The 24,364-nt window shown below is 39.6% G+C and overlaps 1 protein-coding gene across 4 annotated transcripts in view; it reads right to left on the bottom strand.

Annotated features, from left to right (window-relative positions):
• The window catches only part of KLHL32 (kelch like family member 32), a 112,632-nt gene that overhangs the window by 14,963 nt on the left and 73,305 nt on the right, over positions 1–24,364 (bottom strand). For 2 of the 4 annotated variants that reach the window (XM_008062068.1, XM_021714455.1), the window contains one exon: positions 16,589–17,315. The exons of 1 other annotated variant lie outside the window; for it this stretch is intronic. In XM_008062068.1, the coding sequence (XP_008060259.1) occupies positions 16,589–17,315 (727 nt within the window). The remainder of the gene's footprint in view (positions 1–16,588; positions 17,316–24,364) is intronic. One more of the 4 variants, XM_021714456.1, reaches the window with a different exon arrangement.

Raw genomic sequence — 24,364 nt, 5'->3', positions numbered from 1 at the left:
ATGGACTGGAGAACATCATCCTAAATGAACTAACTCAGGAACAGAAAACCAAACACCACACGTTCTCACTTATCAGTGGGAGCTAAACTCAGGCTATGCCAATACACAGAGAATGGCACAATGGACACAGGAGACTCAGAAGGGGAGAGAGGCATGAGGGGACAAAAAAAAGTCACCTATCGGGTACAATGTGCACAGGTGGGGGTGGTGGGTACTCTTAAAGCCCAGACCAACAACTATGTGTATCCCCCAAAATGATTTAAATATTTTAAAAAGAGAGGAAAAAAATAAAATATCACAAGAAGACATTAAATGTTAGATTAAAAAAAATAGGAATGTGAGCCCAAATATACATATAGATATATAATCTTAAGAAATATTTCCTTATGCATAGTTCTAGACACCAGTGTAGAATGAATAACATTCTTATGTTAATAAGTATCACAAAGACGCACTTAATTTTTCAATAAAGATCTAGAACTGAACCAGACTAAAAAAGTTTCCTACTGGAATTTTTAAAATTTTAAAATATGTACTGTTATAATACTGACCGAGACAGCCTTAATATTTCCCTAGCTTCATTAAACTAAAAAAGGCTGCTTCCTGATTTGGCCCTTGATCTCCTTATTTTTAGAGTATTTACTTTAGAACACTTATAATCATAAATTCTTTCTCTGCCTCTTAGAGTGTAAATCATTTTAAAAGCTGCCTGCCAGTTTTACAACCCAAGGATATCTTCCTTTGGGACCTGGGAGTCATCACTTTGAAATGTAAACATCAAGAAGGAGAGTGTCCTATGTCCCAGCTTCTATGGGAGGGTAGGACCCTAGCTTTGATAGGCACCGATGAACAAACATAGATGGCCTAATCACAGAGAAAAAATTTGCAGACTCAGGAATAAATGAATGTGATCAATACATCTAGGGATCAACCTTACCCACTCTTCAGTACTTTTCCACTAACTCGTCCCAGTGCTTAAAAGCCATCCTCTTAAAAACTTCTTGTTTTAATGCCATCAAAAAGTAGGAAAGGGACATGAGTAGACACCTCTCAAAAACAGACACACAAGCGACCAAAAAACATGAAAAAATGCTCAACATTTTCATCAGAGAAATGCAAATCAAAACCACAATGAGATGTCATCTCAGGTTAGTCACAATGGCTAGTAGCAAAAAGTCAAAGCGCAACAGATGTTGGCATGGGTGCAGAGATCGCTTGCACACTGTTGGTAGGAATGTAAACTAGTTCAACTTCTATGGAAAACAGTATGAGATTTCTCAAAGTACTAAAAACAGAACCAAGCAATCTCACTACTAGGGATCTACCCAAAGGAAAAGAAATCATTATATTAAAAAGATACCTGTACTCATGTGTTCATTGTCGCACTATTTACAAAAGCAAAGTCATGGAACCAACCTGAGTGCCCATCAACGATTGACTGGATAAAGCAAATGTGGTATATATACACCATGGAATATTATATAGTCATAAAAAGGAACAAAATCATGTCCTTTGCAGTGACATGGATAGAACTGTAAATCATCATCCTAAGTGAACTACTCAAACAGAAAACCAAACACCACATGTTCTCACTTATATGTGGGAGCTCATTAGTCATAAAAATGCAAATAACAGACTCTGGGGGCACTAAAAGTGGGGAAGTAGGGAGAGAAGCTAGGGTTCAGAAATTACCTGTTGGGTACAATGTACACAGTCCAGGTTATGAGTGACGTGAAGCCCAGCCCCCACCAGTACACATATCCCTGTAACTAACATGCACATGCACCCACTGAATCCAAAATAAATTTTAAAGAAGATTTGTGGGGGCCAGGCATGGTGGCTCACACCTGCAATCCCAGCACTTTAGGAGGCCAAGGCAAGAGGATCACTTGAGCCCAGGAGTTCAAGACTAGCCTAGGCAACATACTGAGACCTTGTCTCTACAAAAAAATTTTTTTTTTAAATTAGCTGGAACTAGTTCAACCTTTATGGAAAACAGTGTGATGATTCCTAAAAGATATGAAATTCGACTTTCCGTACAATTCAGCAATCCCCCTACTGGGAATATACCTAGATGAACTTAGATCACTCTACAAAAAAGATACCTGCCCACACATGTTTACTGCAGCACTATTTATAATAGCAAAACATGGAACCCGCCGTGCTGCCTATTGAAACTGGACTAGATAAAAAAAATGTGGTACATATACACAATGGAATATTATGCAGCCATAAACAAGAAAAAATTATGGATTTTGCAGTAACTTAGATGGATTTAGAGTCTATAATACTCAGTGATTTATCTCATAAGTGAAGAACTGAGTACCACAGGTTCTCTTTTTTTAAAAAAAATTTATTTTAAAGATGTGGGGTCACATGTTCTCACTCATAAGCAGACCCTGAATATTTACCATAATACTATAAGAGAGGGATTGGCAGTAGCTAGAAACTGCTAGGGTGGGAGAGGGTACATAACATTAATAAGAGTACCTGATCTCAAACCAGGTGAAGTCGTTTGAAGGGAGGACCAAACTTCACCTGTATGATGACCATTTGTATGCTTAATTTGAATTGTACCCCACATTTAAAAAAAAAAAAACATTAAAAACAAAAACAAAACACAAAAGGGCAAAGGAAAAAGGAAAAGAAAATGTAAAAAAAAAAATTAGCCGGGTGTGGTGGCACACATCTGTAGTCCCAGATTCTCTAGAGGCTGATGTGCAAGGATAGTTTAAGCCCAGGAGTTTGAGGCTACAGTGACCTGTGACCATGCCATTGCACTCCAGCCTGGGCGACAGAGTAAGACCCCAATTTTGAAAGAAAACAAAAGATTTGCTGATCTTAAATTTCTGAAAAATCTGTAAATGCAGTCAGTTTTTAAAAAAATAATGAATACTAAAATAAATATTGTTATCATTGTTCAGCTTCCAAAGCTGTCTTTTCCTCAGCTATTCTGTACATAACTCTGAGTGTACACATGTAGCAAAGAAAAGATGAATCAGCTGAGGCTCTGAAGTCAGACTGCCTGACCTCCCAAGCTTGGCTCTACCACTTACCATCTGTGTGACCTTGACAAAGAGATGTAGCCTTCTGTCTTTCGTTCTTGTCATTTTTTTAAATGACAAAAATGGTGACAGTCACAAACCTACTTCACAGGGTTGTGGTGAAGATTCAGTGAGTCAGTATTTGTAGAGTCCTGAGCATGGTACCTAGTACAAAGTAATTATTTTATGCCTTTAATAAATAAAATAAGGCAAAATAGACTGATGTTGCAAGAAATGTGTATATTATAGACACATATATAATATGCCTGATATGTATTATTTCTTATGATAGGCAACAAAAAATATATCATTTTAAATTTAGAGAACTATACCCATGTTGAAGTGAAAAACAAACAATTATTTGAACAGCCAAACAAACAAAAACCTCTTGTTTTGATGTGGTTGATTTCAAATTGCATTCTAATTTCTCTGCCCTTATTGCAGTCGTCTTGAATTTGTCTTGAATAAAACATTCTTTACCCACTTAACTTTGTCTTGAATAAAGTCTTCTTTACCTGCTTAACTTTATCTGGCGCAATTTTTGCTTTGTCAGTTCAATTTTGAATAAGTCACCGCCATCAACTCCATGTCCAAGAGTCAAGTCAACCAGAATGCAGAGGATGAGTGCCTAATCTTTAATGAGTTGGCATAATCAGTCAATACTAATGGGTAAATAAAGGGGAGGGAGCCTGTCCTGGCCAATCTTTACTCTCACTCAATCCCAATAAGGGTATTTTATATCTTTCATGTAATTGACCACGGCTATTATTAACTAGAGGACTATTTTTTAATTCCCCCAGAAGCTTGAAGATTCAAGATTGTAAAGTAAAGCTCAACAAAAGTTTTATCTGCAGAGAAAATCAACAATGAACAGAGAGAAATGAGTTTCCTGCTCTCAAAGAAAGTCTTCTCTGGATTTCTTACTGAACGTCTCATTTCTAAAATGAAATAAAAGGAATAGAAAACACACTTAAGAAAGCTGAGGCTGAGATGCCTACACAGAGTCAAGATGGATGTCAAAATAAATACAGGAGTGTGTTTTCTTTTACTCCCAACCTTCCCTTTATTATGTGATTAAAACTGGAATGTTCAATAATACTTTCTCAGCATAAGCACACAAAAATAATCAAATCTTGAGGCCTCACAAGTCTTCAGAGTTAAAATAATTGCCAGTGCCTTTGATCTGGGCCATAACAACCAGATTAATATCCAGCTTGCTTACAATCACTTCTCCAACAGAAAGGAAACAGAGGGCAAAGCTCCTCCCATTATCTTAAAGCTTCAAAAGTTTCTCGGCTTGTTTTAGAAATATGGGACAGGATTAATATCTACTGCAGTAAAATATCTGTTTTATGACACTATTTGTAAATATTTACACTACTATATGTATCAGACTCTGCCCATTATAGATTAAATGTACAACCAATGGATGAAAATGTCTCGATTACATCCCCTCTCCCCAGCAGGGCATCCAAAATTTATCTCCATGCTCTTCAGAATTTTTGTTTACCATCTTCCACAGATGCATCTATAATACATTTTTTTTTCTTAATCTGTGCTCAGTAATTAGATTCCTTACCCTTACATGCAAATTTTCACTCACATGACACTGCTTAGAAATGAGTTATTAGGTGACTAGTTGGGAGTAAAAAAATAAAAGTCTCAGTTAGTTATTTGGTTGATTACCTCTGGAATGTTAAAGCACAGGAGGTACCCAACAAACCTAGTGCTGTAAGTTTCGCCACGGCAGGACTGCGAAGGAAAACCTGGGATGTCAGTTCTATTGTGCTCCCCTTTGAAATCATTTACAAATGAGCATATACATAAAAACCATTTCTTCTCAGTACACAAAATAAATTGACAAAAAGCCTCCAAGTTCACAGCCCGTATTTCTTTAGCAGTGTTACCCATTTGCAGAGTTTTATCATTACATTCCCTTCACATAACACTCTTCACTTTTAGATTAATCTGCTGAAATGAGATGCCGAGGATTTGCATACAGATTTGACTATACAAAAATAGATATGGAATTAATAACAGTCTCTATATGTTTTAATTTCTCCCAGACTGGAGTACCCTTGCCTGCAGCAGTATTCCTGGCTTTGAAAGTCATCAAGCTGATTTGTCTGCTCTGGGTTACGATGCCACATGCTGCTATACTGTCCCCTGCAATCAAAGCACTTGCAAAGATAGACTCCATGCCTTCCTCTATCGAGTATATTTTATAGATTGGCAGTTTTGATCTCCCTCCCCCACCCCAGGGGGGATAATCTGCATCTTAACAGCTTTCTATAGATACATCTGTCATTAAATATGCCACCTCGTATCAGCATCCATTTTTAAAACCAAGTTTTCTCTAACTTTGAAGTGCCACAGTCAAAGTTAAGACTTTTCAGCCAAAATTGAAAATGAGCAACCCTGCCTTATCCTTTTGAACTGTGACTTAACGATATACTGCCGGATCCCCCAAAGTCAAATAAGTCTTTAAAAACTGCCAGAAGGAATGAAAAGTTACCACCATGCTACCAGCAGTGAGAAATGCTTTCTATCATCAAGACAAGAGTAAAGCATTTTTCTAAAGCTTCCCTGTACAACTCCCCACAAAATGTTGTGACAAATGGATGAATGCACACCAGAGAGAGGATGACAAGTGACTGCCAAACAAACAAGCTTTGTCTCTGCTACCGAGATCACCGACTCTCAAACTCATAGTGTGCTCAAGAGCAACAACTAGTTAACACCGACAGAGCTCATAAAATAGAGTGTAAAGAAAAACTGATCTCACCATACTTTGGTCAGAGTAGGTCAGGTCTGAGGGCTCTGCTAATTTTTCTTTTTCAAGGACAGAAAACACCTCTGTTGACAAATAGAAAGTCCTACACTAAACTCCAGTAGCAGATGCCCGTGTTTCCTAATACAGTGCTAGTTAGTGCACAGCCAGGACAGAACAGGAGGCAGATCTACCTCCATGCTCTCAGAGGGTGAAGCATGCTCCAGGTTGGAATTCGGGATCGAGGAAGACTACCTCAAGTTCTCTGCAACTGCCTCAGAGGCCTGCAGTAACCAGCTGACGCTAGTCTAGGGGAAAAATTTCAGGACGGGGTAGGACATTAACGTGGGCTCCTTTATGACCGTGTCCTTGGGGGGGAGTCATTTAACACAGTCAAGCTTGGGTTCCTTATATGCAAATGGAGATGATGACACCTTCTGGATGAACCAGAGTGTGTAGCACAGAGGCAGTTCATAAAGGGAAGTTTACTGCAATACTATAGCCATTTGCTTATCAAAATTTCTTACCATTTCCATCAAAAGATACAGATGGCTATGTGCAGAATAGTGAATTAATAAATGAATTAATTTTGTAGTCTGAAACAGATTTCTTGTAATTTTGTTCTAATAACGAGAATTCCTAGTCAGTTTATATAGGTGTCCAAGGGCTTTTTCCCTCTTTCATCATTTAAGTTTCTCCTCCATAAACTTGTTCCAATTCTCAAAAGTTTAAACCTTCACACTCATATTTAATTATCTAAAGAATAACTTAGCATTAAGTGTGAATCCATATTAGTCACTGTTTACAGAGCTAAACTCATCATTAGCCCTTGATAAATGTGACACTATAGGAATATTTATAATAAATGCATAAATAAACATTTTATTATCTATTTTTATGACATTACACTGTCCATATTTTCGAGATGTATATAATACTTCATAAACAATTACAGCCAAGAGTCTTTCTACTAAATTAGCATCTTGAATAGAAGCATGCTTAATCCATGCATTAAATTAAAACTAGTATCCATATTATTTCTGTCATACTTGAGGCACCCACACAAATGTATGGGTAATTAATATACTCAAAACTTGCAAAGAAAGTTGCAAATTTACAAAATATCTATAAAGACAGGGTTGCCACACTTAAACACCTGTTATATTTATGTCATCTAGAGTGAACAGGTACAAACTTGAGACTCAGAAATATGTAAAGTGTGTACCATGTGCTGTTTTAAATAAGTAAAATGAAAAAATGGTGGTAAATTCTACCACAATGCAGATGTCAACCAGGTTCACCTGCCCTTTAAAAATCACAATACAATTCGCTCTAGCATCCATTCCTCATTCCATAGCAAGTTGAAATCCTGCCTCCAAAGATTTCAGCATGTTCCCAACAGGGTCAAGCTCTCAAGGTCACCTCTGTTTGTTTTTTATGTCCTGTTTTTCCTGTGTCTTGATGGATTTTTTAAATCTCCCTCTAGCCTTTAATTACATTCTTTAGGCCGGGGTCAGCAGCTCAGCCTGTAATCCCAGCACTTTGGGAGACTGAGGTGAGTGAATTGCCTGAGCCCATGGGTTCAAGACCAGTCCAGGGCAACTTGGCAAGACCTCGTCCTACAATAAATTTTTAAAAATTAGCTGTAAGTGGTAATACATGTCTGTAGTTCCAGCTACTTGGAAGGCTGAGACGGAAGGATCTCAGGAGCCCAGCAGATCAACACTGGGGTGGCCCTGAGTGTGCCACTGCACTCCAGCCTGGGCGACAGAGTGAAACTCCAACTCAAAAAAAAAAAAATTCTTTAGAGAAGAGTTCTGGAGATGATGATTTGGACTTTTTTTTTTAACCACTTAAGCTACCAATTTTAAATGCCATTAGACTCCTATACTCTAATACATAATCATTTCAGAAAACAACTTTCTAATCTAACGTATTTAAAAATGTTCCATTTTATCACTAAGTTTCTTTTTTACATTTTACCTTTACGTTGCTGTTTATGTTTTAGAAACTGAACTTGTGGAACCACAAAAAAGAAGACATTATGTGTCTCAGTTCTGTGTCCTGAGAAAGATGGACAATTCAGCAACTAAAGACATCAACGGCTGTTGATTCTAATCAAATCTCCAGGCTTCGTGATTCTCCAGCGTATCATTTATTTCCAGTCTGGTCATTTGAGTTCTTTTTACATAAGTCTGTTTTTCAGACCCTCGCTGTCGTGATAAACAACAAATACCTGCATAGTTTTAAAAAATAGAGGCACAGTGCTCAAATTCTACCTCTGTCAAATATCAGCTGTGTGATCTGGGGAGTTATTTAACCCCCTCGGCAGCAACGTGATGATATACAATCACATTGTATACCTAAGAAGTAGCACTTTTTCTTAAGATACACATATTAGTTTAGGATGAAAGCATTATCGTTTGGAGAATTCGCGCAATCTTATTGCATTCTTTTCTTCAAATTGTTGACGTCTTTAAAAAGCTTTGGTGGAGGCCAGGCACGGTGGCTCATGCCTGCAATCCCAGCACTTTCGGAGGCTGAGGAGGTAGGATTTCTTGAGCCCAGGAGTTCAAGACGAGTCTGGACAACATAGCAAGACCTTGTCTCTATAAACAAACAAACAAACAAACATTGGTGGAACAGCACACTTCCATTTGGCTTCCATCTCAGTTTAGTATTCTAGAGGCTCTGTTTTCAACTCTTTCAGATTGGGGGCAGAAAAGGTTGAGGCACAAGTGAAGAAAAGCAAAACTGCTGGGGAAGCTGGTTGCTGGAATCTAAAGCAACAAAGATTGAACTCTTCATGGACATTCCCATTCACTAGAAACTTTTAAGTGGATACGTCAAGTTTACCAGCTTCAAACCTCTACCAGGCAGGTGGATTCCTCATGTGGCAGCTGTCTCGAAGGACAAGAGATGGGTCCTCTCTTACATATTTACACCCACAACACACATGGTTCTCCTGTCAGCCCTGACTCTCAGCAATCAGGGATCTTGCTGAACTTTTTCCAGGAGGATCCTCTGGGCTTTTCCCAGCCTAAAAGCCTTCTGTCATGAGTGACTCCAAAGATTTGCCTTCTCCAATTCTCTTCTGAGCACCACCAAGGATCAGGACACACATGTGCACACAAGGCTATCATGATGAGTGGCTTCCAAGCTTAGTGTGGGTTCTAAATACCTAATTTTCTTTCACCTGTCAATTCCTGCTCTCTTTCTTCTTTCCAAGGTCAGTCTCTTCTGGTCCCTCTACCTCATCCCGACAGGGCACAATCTCAGTATGCCTGTTTCTCACGTGAATCCATCAACTAGGGACCGCGTCAGGTTCCTACCCCTCACCTGTGAGCTTACCTAGGTGCACACCCATAATTGTCTGACTCTCTCCTGCTGTTCAGAACGCCACGTCTGTTGCCAACGTTGCATCCTCAGGACCCAAAGTCATTCTTGGTACCTGGGAGATGTGCGCAGCATTTGCCAATCAAACGGATATCCCTCTTCCCTACCCCTTGATTTCACTCTCTCTTTCCCACACAAATCCCTCCTTTAACCCTGGATGCCCCCTTCTAGCTACTCTCTTTCCTAAGCAAAACTTCCCTCTCTTCCTTCCTAGCCTTCTGTTTTCTTCCTAAAGCCAAAATACGATTTATTAATTTATAATGAAAAAAATGTGGTAATTATACGGACTACAATATGTGTATACTTAGAAGTAGCACATTCTCTTTTTATATGAGGAGACCACCCCCAAAAAAATCTTGAATTTATTTATAAAAAATTGTGTATTCTTACATGTTTAAACTTCAGTTATCTTCAAGGTACTCTGTTTGATGCAATACACCTAGTGAGGTGCTTTTTCCATGGCTCAAAACAGTTTTTGAACTCGCCAGTTTTGATGCTTTTTAGTGATGCTATCGTTTTTTGTTTCACCTCTTGCACATCAGCAAAACATTTCCCTTTGAGGTCTTGTTTTATTCGGGGAAACAAAAAAAAGTCCCTCAGGGTGAGACTGGGTGAATAGGGAGGATGGGGCCTGCGATTTTTGGTCAAAAACCACTGAACACTCAGCACAGTGTGGGCAGGTGTGCTCATAAATCATCCATCAAGAAATGGGCAAACATGGTGAAAGAATCTCCAAAAAAAACAATTCACTGAAGCTGAACACAGTCTCTCACAATGCTAGCTGGTATACTGATGTCAATGGATTCCTAGAACATACCTAGTGGGGGAAGCCTGTAATACAAGAGGCTTGCCCTCCAAAGATAATTTTGGTTTTTTTTGCCCCCCCCCGTATGTTGGTGTGTACAGGAAGCCAGATAATAACTGAGAAGTTGTCTCATGAGCTCAGACTCAGCGGATGGATTTAAGAGTATTAGACTAAGACAGCCTTAACCCCAACTTTGTGCCAAGGTAGTCTGTACTTTCTAATCTCACCTAAACTACTGTATTCTAGTTTCCACCTTCTTCCATCCCCCTGAAACTGCTTTCACTAAACTTTTCCTGATTAAAACATGCAGTGGAAACATTTTGGACCTTGATATCCTATAGTATTGAACAGCCCTCACCTACCCTTTGCCCCTTTCTCAGGTTCCTTCCTTAGTTTCCCCACCCTGCACCCTCCCTGCTGGTGTTTCTCAGACTTCTGCCCTTTCTAGACAATCTCATGCCCATGTGTCTTCTTACACTCTCTGCCTTCTACTCCTTTTTAATTTTTTAATTTTTGAGTTGGAGTCTCACCCTGTCTACCAGGATACAGTGCAGTAGCACCATCGTGACTCCCCACAACCTTGATTTCCTAGGCTCAGGCGATCCTTCTCCCTTAGCCTCCCGAGTACCTGGGATTACAGGTGTGTGCCCCAGGCTTAGTTTTTTGTTTTTTTTTTAAATAGAGACGGTGTCTTGCTATGTTGCCCAGGCTGGTCTTGAATTTCTGGACGCAAGCAATCCTCCCTCCTAGGCCTCCCAGAGGGATGATAGGTGTGAGCCACTGTGCTTGGCCTTCTATGATCTCGCTTACATTTGTTCTGAGAAACCAAAGGCAAGGTTTTCTCTCTGAGTCTGAGAGGAAGGGGTTTGAGGAACGTGAGGTCATGGGCAACAATGAAGGAAAGGGGTGAGAGTAGCAAAAGGGCACAGAGAGGGCTGGGAGTGCCACTGTGTGTGTTGAGCTGAGTTTATGCCATAAAGCCCTCCTGCTCATTGTTCTCCTCCCACAAGCTGAGCTGCTGAGGGACAGGCACAGACCAAGGGTAGCGGTGGGTTTGTCCAACATCGTGTGTTTGCCAGAGGGCAAGAAAATTACTGGAATGACTGGACTGTGATGTTCAAGCATGAGGACAGGGAGAGGTCCCTGGATGGCAGAAAGTAGCCAGTGGACCTGGGGCCAAGTTAGGCTGGAGGTGCTACCTCTTATGCCCCCTGCAATAGTTACTCCCTGCTTTGTACGGCTTCTGTACCTCGGAAAGACTTGTATCATCACAGCACCACATGCTATGATACCGGGGAACCACAAAAAAACCGGAATTATCTTCTGGAGGGCAGGTCTCTTGTAGTACACTCAATTTGTTCCTCTGGATCAGTCAAACCAAGTTTTTTATCTGGATGTTTTGAGAAGGTTGTGTCACAATTTATGAAAGAAACATCCTGAGTTGTGACAAACAGGTGACTGATTCTTCCACCATGACAGCACCTGCCCATACCATGCTGAGTGTTCAGGAGGTTTTGATTAAAAACAGCACGATCCAGCCAGGCTCGGTGGCTCAGCCTGTAATCCCGCGCCTTGGGAGGCTGAGGTGAGTGGATTGCCTGAGCCCGCGGGTTCGAGACCCGCCTGGGCAGGCGAGACTTCAGCTCTACAATAAATCAAAAAATGAGCCGGGCGTGGTAGCGCGCACCCGTAGTTCCAGCTACTTGGAAGGCTGAGGCAGACGGATCGCCGGAGCCCAGCAGGTCGAGGCTGCGGTGGCCGGGAGCTGCCACTGCACTCCAGTCTGGGCAACCGAATGAGACTCCGACTCAAAAAAAAACAAACAAAAAAAAAGCAGCACGATCCCCCTTCCCCACCCTTCCTATTTCCCCCGATCTCACCCTGAGCGACTTTTTTTGTTGTTTTCCTGGATGAAAAAGTCCTAAAAGAGGAATGTTTTGCTGATGTTGAAGAGGTAAAACAAAAAACGGTAGAAGCACTAAAAGGCATCAAAATGGATGAGTTCAAAAACGGATTTGAGCAGTGGAAAAGCATCTTAATAGGTGCATTGCATCAAACAGAGAGTAGTTTGAAGGTGACTGAAGCTTAAATATGTAAGAACAAATGTGAAATTTTTTATAAATAAATTCTGGGTTTTTTTGGATCACCCCTCATATAATTATCACACAAAAGTCTGCTCCCTCTACTAAGCTCTAATGTGGTGGTCCAGCACTGTCCCAGAACAGGAGATTAGAAACTTTGCTCAGCGTCTGTCTTATGACTGGTAAGAGGCGAGGCAAGTTTCACCTGTGCGTGTGTGACCACAGTCTGTGATCTCCGTGTGTCACACCCGAGCCTCTGCCATGCCTGCTGTTACTCCCCAATATATCGTATATAGTTTTTTAGATGCAAGTAGAACAATATCTGCACAGATAGATCAACAATATTTTTGAAATGTTAATGAAATTTTACATTGTTTAAATTTTTTTTTTTTTTGAGTTGGAGTCTCACTCCATCGCCCAGGCTGGAGTGCAGTGGCATGCTCACGGCCACCCCAGCATCCACCTGCTAGGCTCCGGTGATCCTTCCGCCCCAGCCTTCCAAGTAACCAGAACTACAGGTGCACGCTACCACACCCAGCTAATTTTTGATGTATTGTAGCGATGAGGTCTCGCCAAGTTGCCCGGGCTGATCTTGAACCTGCAGGCTCAGGCAATCCACTCACCTCGGCCTCCCAAAGTGATGGGATTACAGGCTGAGCCACTGAGCCCAGCCCATTGTTTTAATTTTAATGAATAAAAGAATAAAATAAAAGAATAAAAAAGTCCATTTAGTAGGTTCGAATAAATTAAAGTTATTTAACATGAGGTAATGCACACTTCATATAAATTTAATCAAGATGAAAATACACATAGCTTCTAGGGAGTTAAAGAAGCCTTAACAAATGTTCTTTCAATAATGAAACATCAGAAAAACTCCTTGATGGTCAGCTTTTAGAGGGCAGGAAGTGTATTGTGTTTTCTGAATTAATCTTATTTTTCTATGCTCCAGCACTATACCTTATAAGGATGTAGCATTCACCAGGAGATTCAAGAAAGCACCAAATGTTGCTTTCGAGTAAATGCAATAGCATGTCTCATTTTTATAGTTTTAAAACACTAATTTTGTGGTTAGCCTCTCATTATCTTGCTGCCATTTGATAAAAATGAAAAAAAAAAAAAAAGCCGTACTTTGAGATGAGCTCAGGATTAATTTTCCCTCACAAAAAAGAAAAGAATCTTTTCTGTAATTCACCAACTATGCCTTGCAACAGAGAACATATAGTTTAAAACACAGCTGTAAGATATTTAATGCTTATTTACTTCAGTACTGTACTGTGAATTTCAAATTGAAATGGTATGGAATATTTGTGAATTGGGTCACAATGTCAAACACTACAGGAGCCTGTAAAATCTCACCATCTCTAACATCTTAAATTAAATGCTAATGGGTATATACATACAGCCTGATTTGCTGAATTTCTCTCTGCTTGTCACATGTTAAAAACTATAGACAGATTTCAAGATGTCCTGACTCCAAAATGAACAGAAAAGGGAGCAGGAGATGGGGAGGGAGTGAGCATGCTGGAAACATTGGCTCTCTAAAGAAACATTCCTTTTGTGTTCTGTGGAACAGATCCACATTCTGTAATTCATACTACCTCCACCATAGGCAAAGCTTGCAAAATACCAGAAGGATGGCAATGACTCAATCCTCTATCAATTAAGTTGGAAATACTTGATAATTTGGGTAAAGGATAAGAAATGGCCTCTAACATTTTCATCCGCTCCAGTAAATCAGGTTATACTTCTAAATCAGTGATAGGCAGGGTGAAATATACCTGTCTTTGTCTTAAGGGGCCCATTAGCAAACCTAGTCGCCCCTCCCTATTCATGGTTAGATTCACAATTGATTTATTATAAGCTGGGCCTGAGGAAAGCGTCAGATGACTGAAGGTATTGGAAATGTCACTGGCGATTTCCTCTTCTTTCCAATTAAAGTTATTGTACTGTACACAGCAAAGTGAGTTTCTCAACTCGAGTACACAGTAGGGAGAAACAAACCTGAGAAAATTGTGATTGTTTTCATCAAGTGTGGTTAACACAGGCAGCATACATTCGTACAAAAGAAGAACAAAGGAAATGTATTTCCTTTCACAGTAGGAGAAAAACAAAGCGAGACAGCAATAAGACCTGTAATAAGTTGATAGATTTAACAAAATGCAAAAGGAAACATATAGACCCATATTGAAAGGGAAGTCAGCTTGATACCAGGATGACAGATCTAGTTACTCTAAGATGAGCTTCTTACTTTCTTAAGGCCTCCCTGAAGAAGGAATTAAGTGGTCATATCGTTAAGACTATGTAAGGGAAGCTCCAGCAATCTTTACAAGCTAATTTTACAGCCCCAAAAAAGAGAGGAATATTTATGAAAATATGTATGAAAAACTCATACAAAATTTAGAAAATGTAATGCCAAATTTAGGAATATAGTACATTAACAATATATGAAACTAAATGAGTCAATGGAAGAAATGAAAATTGGGAGAAAACATAAATTGCATTGATTTCATAAATTCATCATTGTTTTGTTATCTAAGGACAGATCTGTTAATTTTTATCCGCAAAGACTTATTTGTTGCCTAGTTTGAAGTTTCTTCAGCAAAGCTAACAGGACATCATCTAAGTAGTTTTTTTAAAAAAACTGTTTAACTATACAGTATATTTAAAGAAAAAGAATACTCATTAGATAAATGAGGTTTTAATTTGTTTGACTATATCTACCTATACTAACAGACACGCTTATTTCTAACGGTATTGGGTATATTGGACCAATAATTGTTGGGTTTACCTCTATCCTCTTCCTTAGTCCTTGTCTTAACTTAATTAATTAATTTATCGAGGACTTAAGCCCTGATGTAAGCTAGCTTTCGTCAATAAAAATCAGTGTATTGCCAATAATTAAGGCAACACCCAGAAAAGCTGAGATGGTGACTATCTTCCTGGCTACTGAGGACAGCAGAATAAACAGACAGAGTCCCACAAATTTCTTTTAAATGAAAGGGAGAATTTTGTCAGAGCAAGTGTTAAAAAACTAGAGATGTTTATTCAGGAAAGCTAAGAAAGCTTTGCAGGTATACCTAAAGGTGATTTTTTTTTTCCTTCTAAGTACAAATATCAAAGTTATCCTTCATATTTAAGTTATTTGACTTTCTCTTCCTCGTTGTCCTCGATGACACAGAAATCCAACAAGTGCCATTTGGGTTACCAGCTGAGTATCTTCCAGCTGAGAGCAGATGCAACTTCCTTCCCTGATAGGCAAACCTCTCAAAGGCAAACACTTCAGGCATTTCTCAGTAATAGGAATTGAAACCACAGGTTGGTAACATGATGTTGATAACATATGCCTTACAGACTCCTTTGGTAGAAGCAAAAGGGCAGCCAAGAGGAGCATGAAGGGGTCAGTGGGTGAGGATGAAACAAGACTGCCAAAGTGCACATAGGCAAGTGTTGAAGCCAGGTGTATGGGTACATCACACCAATCTCACTCCTTTTCCATAATCAAAAAGTTACTAGAAAAGACAAAAAGGTAAAATAGAGATCGAACTGTACCCCCAAATAGTCAGTAAGAACGAGAGCTTAAATAGGAATGAAGGATTAGAATGGCATGAGTTACTACTACCAAAGATAATACAAAAGCTTTCTTTTCTTTCTTTTTTTTTTTTTTTTGAGTTGGAGTCTCACTCCGTCGCCCAGACTGGAGTGCAGTGGCCGCTCCCGGCCACCGCAGCCTCAACCGGCTGGGCTCCGGCGATCCTTCTGCCTCAGCCTTCCAAGTAGCTGGAACTACAGGCACATGCTACCACGCCCGGCTCATTTTTTGATTTATTGTAGAGATGAGGTCTCGCCAAGTTGCCCAGGTGTCTCGAACCCGCGGGCTCAGGCAATCCATTCACCTCAGCCTCCCAAAGGCGCGGGATTACAGGCTGAGCCACTGAGCCCGGCTAAAAGCTTTATTTTCGTTACTTAAATCCCTTCCCTCAACTAACAGCATAGAGATTACCTGGAGAGATATATAAATATATATATATATATAATTATTATTTTTTACCCATTAATTGCTACACCCAGCAAAATGAATTTGCTGGGCTTTTACTTCTCCTGCTTGTCTTTGATGAAATGGCTCCCAGGCAGGCAGTCAAGGAGGAAAGCAGCAGCAAATCACCTAGATACACCACAAGTCGAACAATACAATTCATGAATAATCAAGAGCAGACAGCAGAGGGTTTGGTAGAAAAATGAGTGTGATGGACCATTCATCTCCACCTTGAATTTTTACTCCACTAATCACTCAGAAAGTCACAGAAAGGCCCATTATATCCAGTTACATTGTTCTCTAGAGTAGGTGCTCAATAAATGAATGTTAAGTAGCCAAACTGGCATGCTTGACTCAATCTTTCAATTACGCAAAGCCACACTAGCAAAGCTTGACTTTGAAACGTTTACCACCATGAAAGCGTTTTTTAAAAAAGCCAACAAATGAGGCACGTTCTACCTGATATCCATAGAAGACCATCAGCCACATATCCAGCATGACACGACAGGGATCGATCAAAGGACTGAACAAAAGTCCATTTGTTCTTCTTGGGGCAATATCGCTCCACTGTAGGCAGAACCTGGCGCAGTTCATTTCTGCCCCCAACCGCATAGAGGTATTCATCCATGGCACCCAGCACGAAATGCTCCCGGCAGTTTTTCATGGGTGCGATCTCTGCCCAGGAATTACTGCGGGGGTCATAGCGACAGGCAGTCCTCACGGCACATGTCCGGCCACTGGCATGCTCGACTTCCCCTCCTGCCACAAACAGGAAGTCCCCCATGACTGCCACGCAATGGTGGCTCCTTCCCACGGGCATGGGAGCCAGCTCACTCCAGTTGGCAATGGCAGCTATGAGAGCATTCTCCTGATCAACAGGATTGAAGTACCGAAGTTCCTTGACTTTACAGACCTCACGTTTTTTCCCACCGATGATGTACAGAGTGTCTGACTGGAACCGTGGTTTGGTCCTGCGAGTCTGCCAGACGGGCTGGGCATAGATGCTCTGATGGTACTCCAGGGCCTCGTTGACCAGGGCTGTGGCGGTCTCGCTTGCTTGGACGAGGGGGTGAGACAGGGCAACTGTGTGGAGAGTATCCACATCCATGAGGCCAAAGCGAATGTACTGCAAGAGCTCGTCCATGTACTGGAAATGGCAGTTGTGTTCCAACCACCTCACGGCTAGCTGAAACAGAGGAAAGTGAGGTGAGCAGAGATATGCAGCTGAGAAAGAAAGAGCAAAAGCAATGCCACATAGGAAGGCCACCTGTATTCTTCCAGACACATAATAATACGATTCTTCTTACAATGTAACTGGAGCATGTTCAGGTGAGGGACTTTTTTTTCTTTCTTTTTTCTCCCTGTATCGGTAGAGAGACAAAAGAACTCGAGACATTGCTGTAGGGATTAGGAACACTAATGAAGCAACACTGATGGGGGATTAAGAAGTCATTTGGGGTGGACAATAATTGCTTTTCAAAGAATATGTTTCATGCATAAGAGACTTCGTACACTCTGCCACCAGGAAATATCAACAGTGGACACTGTCAGCACAGCTCCAGTAATCTGTCAATCCATGAGCCAGGATGCTGTATCAATATGAGTAACATAAGAAAAATATGTGATCATCTGAGACCACAGGGTGTATTTGAGAGAAAATCAATATGACACTAGTAGACTGATTTAGAAAGAAAAAAAACTCCCCCACCCCCACTGCTCTGGTAGGTATAGCAGTCAGTGCACAAGGGGAAGAAATAAGATTGTAACCTATTACATTTTAAAAGTGAATTTTCACCTTGAAGATAGTTGTTATTTGCACATGTAAGATGCTGGCAATTTGTTAGTCATTTTCATAAATATAGGACATAGAAGAGATTATTTTGTATTATGGACATACAGCAAAATATAATCCTAACCTTTTAATTTCTTCTTCCAGATCTCTTTCAGGAAGGAAAGGAGTAAGAACTTTTGGCTACGGGCAAAGAGATTGCTTAGAACTAAAGCAGATATATTGTCATAAATTGTCACAAAATCAACCAGTAATTTTAAAAAGTACCATCAATGAAAAAACACATGATTTACAGAGCACCTGAAGTAATGCGATTAATGTGACTTAATACTTAAGTCTGGCAAACCTTCCCATGCACCAGCGTAAAGAAGTAAATCTGACATTTGCAGTCAATATATACTATTCTTAGCAGTACCTGCATTCAACTAGATCCTACAGACAATATACATGTGGATCTGAAGGAATCAGCAGGAAAAAATAATTTTGGGCATCCCTGCTCTGATGATTCACTAGTGAGAAGACATCTACTGAGGGAGGGAGAAGGAAACGTGGTGTTCTTGGATCATTGCTTCTTGGCAAACACAAGCTGGTTTTTCATCCTGGTAAAAAAGAATCACTAAACGTTCTAAGGCACTAGATGATTTCAGACTTCAAGAGTTTCTGCATCCATTTGACAAATGGCTCCAAAGTCAAGGTGCCTTTTGGGCTTGTCTTTTTACCTTTCTGAATGCAGTGAATGAAGGGAGTGATTCACTTCTGATATGTCGTGAATTGCATCTCTTAATGAATTACAAAGTGAAGAGAAATGAGAAAAGAATGTTACTGGGTGCCAAGGAAGCAGACAACCAGGGAGGGCGCTTGAGTGACACTTCCTAGATGTCTTTCTGGAAGGTAGCATTTTTTATTTAAATGAGATACCAACTTGATGGAAAAAAATTATCTGTGTGTGGTAACATCTGCCATAATCAAAGATACTACAAAAGAAAAATGTCACTCATTAATCACCAGGCTCTGCCAGAAGAGAAGAAAGTTTCCACATGCAGCATCCTGGATTTTCTCCACTCTAATCTTGGAATTTTCAAGAAATCGAAGTTCTAATTTTTTCCAAGGAGATCATGCAACAACTTGATAAATGATTTTCCACCTTTTGCCCACGTGCTTTCAGAAGTTGTCAGGGATAAAGTCATCCTGCTCAAGGTAATTTCTTATGCACCAGGTAAAATTTTCTGAAACTTAAACTTTGATCTTGCTCCTAATCTTATCAAGTCATTCCAGCTGATCCTGTTTTGCTCTATAACCAGTTTCTCGGCATCCTTACATCCCTATGGTTCTACATCTTTCATACAGGTAATACAGGAAACATTAGATAGAGATTTGTGTCTCCATAGCCTCTTTATAGTACAGTGCTGCCCCTTTAATTATTTTTCTCTCTCCTCATAAATCAGTTCTTCCTATGCCATAATCAATCTTCCAGCCCATCTCCAAACACTCTCTGGTTTATCTTTATCTTTCTAGCAAAGTGTCACTAACTGCATGAGAGGTACATAAGCCTCAACCACACTCTGTTTTGTTTTGTTTTTTTTCTTTTTTTTGAGTTGGAGTCTCACTCTGTCGCCCAGACTGGAGTGCAGTGGCCGCTCCCGGCCACCGCAGCCTCGACCTGCTGGGCTCCGGCAATCCTTCCGCCTCAGCCTTTCAAGTAGCCGGAATTACAGGCACGCGCTACCACGCCCGGCTGATTTTTTTATTTATGTAGAGATGAGGTCTCGCTGCCCAGGTGGGTCTCGAACCAGCGGGCTCAGGCAATCCACTCGCCTCAGCCTCCCAAAGGCGCGGGATTACAGGCTGAGCCACAGAACCCGGCCTCTACACTCTGTTTTTAAGGAAATCTCTAACAAATCAAATTGTCAATGGAACAGTGACCACTATGATCTGTTATCGATGAGTTTCTGGCTTTCTGTCTACTACCACCCCAGGTCACACGTATCACTATTCATTCCATGTTCAAATTTCCCCAAATACTATGTATTACAGAATATTTTGTGTATATACATTAGTTTGTATTTTCTGGGATAATTTGCATCTCATTTCCTCATTTCTAATTTCTCACAGACTTTATATAATGTTCACACCTTTATCATTTATTAATATTTTTAGAATGAACAAGTCATCCAAACTTGTTAGGTTTATTTTTTTTTCCAGATCAAAAGTGAATATAATTTACAACAAACCATCCTGCCACCAACTTCAAACCTAACATGTGCACGAATTACCTGGGTTTTCTAGTCAAAATACAGGCTCTGATTCAGTAGCTGGGAGAGGGGAAGATGGTGTGTCTGCATCTCTAACAAGCTCCTGGGTAGCGCATACTCCCTGGTCCGTGGACCACACTTTGAATAGGAAAGACCACACTTCGAATAGGAAGGGTTTAGATAGACTTCCATTCATGAAACAGTGTTCACCTACTAAACTGTCTGAATCGGGTTACTTTGCAAAGCCGCATTAACTGTTCTGTCCATTAGGACAAGTTGCTTCTTTATTAAAGTAAATTAAGTCTGTTTTTCAAATTTAAGAAGGTATAAATCTAATGAAGTGTAAGTAACGCTTTAGCTAAGATACAGGACATTTAATTAGCTTAACATTGTGGGTAAGATAGTATGTTTTGAGACTTTGTTTCTGTCGGGTTTATAAACCAATAGCTGATTCTGATAACATCAAGTCATATAAACACCATGCACTTTTGATTTTGTAATAAGTAAATCCATATAAAAGTGTTACTGTGCTCTGTTTTTACTTTCAAAATAACATAAAGCAGAAGAACCACTGAAACCATGGATCACTTGCTCATTCATTTAATGAAAGAAATGGCAAAGAAAATTCAAAACAACAAGCGACTTGAAATCACTTCGACACTGTGAACCTCACCAGAGCACTGTTCACTGCGGGGCTGCTGGAGAAAATCCTGGAGCCCACTTAAGGGGCTTAGCGACTACAGAAAGCAGAAGGCTGAGTCATCATTGGGGCACCATGGAACCCAAAGATGACAGCACTGTGGTGCATTTTGGTGCTTACACTTGAAAAAGGTTCTTCTAGGAACCTATGGCTTTTAAAATAATGACATTAGACTGAGAAAGCACAGCTCAGGGGAGACTGAAATCCTACTCTATCAATTTATTTTGGCATACTGATATCCCCATCACCCTCAACTCTAGCATTTAATGGGGAAGAAAATGGGTCACAGAGTCAAAGTCTTATCTCCCACCTCTCTGGTAACAAAGCCAGCAAGAGTGGAAAAGAAATGACAGGTTCAGTTTGGGAGGGCACTACTGAGAGTGTTTAGAATACATGGCTGTTAAGCAAGATGTTTCCTAAACACCTGAAACACAGGGAACCATCATCTCTTCCAAGTACAGCAGGGATCTCCCACACACCCTGCCTGACTCAATTCATCTAACCACAGTGGATAATTGTTCCTTCCCAAAAGGAGCATTCGCTACACCTTCATCTAACTTCATCTCATCCTCAGATCTTTGATAAGAACAGTGCCTGGAGGAGGTTGGTGATAAATATTTGTTGCATAAATGGAAAACTCTTTACAACTATTCTTAGGCTATTTCTTATATCTTAGACAAACAGTATCAATTCTTTTATTCCTTCATGTATATGTATTTACTTATCACAGGCTTCGGTTTTTCAGTTTTTATTTTACTATCTCATTTTTATGGCTTTCTTGTAAGGCCTTCATAAGCTCTCACAACTCCATCTTGTGGCATGCTGTGCACTAAACTTAGATATGTAAGCCCTTGTCTTCATTCCACACATGCTTGATATTGGTCACCTCTATTTGAGATTCTTACCACCAATGCAGTGAGCGTTATCGTCTTTTAAATAATAAAGTATTTGGGCAAGAAGAAACTTTAGAGTCCATTTGGCTCAAACTTCTCAATTTTATAAATGGAAAACAAATCCAGATAAGTTGACTGACTTAACCTATGTCATGCAACCAATCAGTGGAAAAACTGGAATGAGAAACCGAGTTTTTAAATTGTACAATGTATTTTTTAAATTATTGCTTTGTCATTTTTTTCCATCAATAATTATTTCAAGATCAAATCTGGGCAAACGCACTCAAGTCCAAACATAACTTCCATATTCTCTAAATTTGGAAGATAAGGTCTGTTTTTAAAATAAGTATGTTTTGCTTCAAGATATGTTGACAATATTATTCAATGGGCCTCACCTATGGATTACTTCAGAAATAAAGAGCATATATTTCATGATACCAATTACAGAGTTGTAATTAAAGAACAAATATCTAGGGGAAAGGACATGTCTTGAGTCCTGAATTACACATTTCACTGTTTATGGGAACATGTATTTTAATTCTAGGCTATTCCTTGTTAACTAAACCTGGCTCAAAAATATATGGAAAAAGTAATCCCTTCCCTTCAGTTTTCTCAGCATATCCCCATTGATTGCTATTCTACAGAGTAGAATATGTGATGCATATAATCCTAAATATACTTGTATGTAATCCTAAATTCTACAAATGCTCTAGTTCAATTAAAATAAGCAATTTACTCTAATGTATTTCACAAATATAACAATTATATGAACAAATATTATATTCCTAACATTATCAAGTTGTGATCTAAATTCTTTTCTTATCCACGTTGACCACACTCAGAAGCTGTTGTTTTGAAATCTAAAATCCCTGGTCCTTTTAAGGAAGTGGGTGTTTTGAAGTCTAACTCTGATTGCCTATGTCCACAAATGTATGTACTATATAACATAACTTCAAAGTATTGCTGAAACAATAAAAATCTTATTCCCACACTTTTTCAGGAAGTAGGTTAATTGTGAAGTCCATCTCACATCCAAAAATGCCCATCAATGCACTCTTCCACAGAAGTGTCTTTATACCTCGCAAATATATATATATTCAAGTACCCTTAAAAAGCGGGTTCTCATCAGATGAATTACCAAATCTCTTAAAGCAACACTAACAAAAGATAAAGTCCTCATGACATTGTCTAAAAGTAATAGCTATGTCTTTGTCTTGGTCCACAAATATTCTTTTTCACCGAAAAGGATGTTCTTATGACAGAACTCATCAGGCAGAGCTGAGTAAGCAATGACTGGTATATTCCTCTTAGCCTTATTCTGCCCCTTGGTCGGGGGCAGCTATTATTATTCTCCTATTTAAAATCTGGTTGCAGACAGCTTTGCTGAAGGTGCACACTGAGCCCTCCTTTGAACAGGAGCCCATGCTGGGAAGGCACAACTGTCTATATCCATGCCAGTCTTGTCATCCTATTGAGATAAGCCAGGGCACCAGTCTCCCTTCAGTGCCCGCCCAAAAGGCAGCATAAATTTCACACTTCTGCAAATTCAGAAGGGACAAAGGAAGGGCGCAGGAACAAATCCATAACCGACCGTCTCTCCTGAACCTCTACCAAAAAGCAGGGCATGTTAAGGAACTCTTGGGCAACAAGGGGTATGAAGCCAAGGAACGTGTTTTAACAGAATGAATGACAAAGCACAGAGAGAATTTCCCCTTCTAAACAGAGTATTGCATGTGCTCTTTATCTTCTAACTTATGCCTCCAAGGGAAGTTCAGTGACTGTTATATATTAAAGTACACTATTTTATACGTTATTTTAAAATGCCTTGAAATCTAATAAACACAAAACTTTAGCATGATATCCTTTTAATGTTACATACAGTTTCTTTAGATTAAAAATGAGAACATTCCCCTAATGTAAGTGAATAGGTATTGAGACTCACCCTTCAACGTGAGTCATGTAAGATCCAAATAATGACATATTAAACTAGAATAATGACAGCTATAGAGAGGAAATTTATTATACACTAATAAACAGATGCACCAAATCTTATAGTCACATTCTCTTCCCTGAGACCAAATAAAAAATTTCAGTTCAAAAAGACAATGTTCTCATAAAATCCAAAAGCACCAGAAGCTAGGGACTCAGGATCAGAGCATTTTGTTCTACCAGAACAATGAAAATGTTACCATAGAGGGAAATTAAAAATTATAACAGTGCTCACTTGAGTGCTATAATTAAAATTGTGTCAACATTTTGCTTGTAAAACAGATTTTTCAAGGGAGGCTGCACATTAACCATTATAGCTGACTACAGACTTATATAAGATGCATAGGATGTTTTTTCCTCCAAGAAATATATTTCAATGGAATCAAATCTGATGAGGCCCCAGGCTCATATACTATCAGTAAAAAAAACAAAACAAAAACAACCTGACAGACTTAAAAAAAAAATTCAGCTTATTTTTTATCAGATATGATAATAATACATATTCATTGTTCATTTAAAATGTTATGAAGTTGGGAGATTGATCAATGCTCTTGTGTTCACCTTTAGCATAAGATCTGTGCTCTGATAATCATCTCTGTACATATTTTTACA

This window comes from Carlito syrichta, unplaced genomic scaffold, assembly GCF_000164805.1.
Source record: "Carlito syrichta isolate Samal-C Ts95f unplaced genomic scaffold, Tarsius_syrichta-2.0.1 Scaffold305650, whole genome shotgun sequence".
Lineage (NCBI taxonomy): Eukaryota > Metazoa > Chordata > Mammalia > Primates > Tarsiidae > Carlito > Carlito syrichta.
This window is presented reverse-complemented; position numbering and strand designations above follow the sequence as displayed.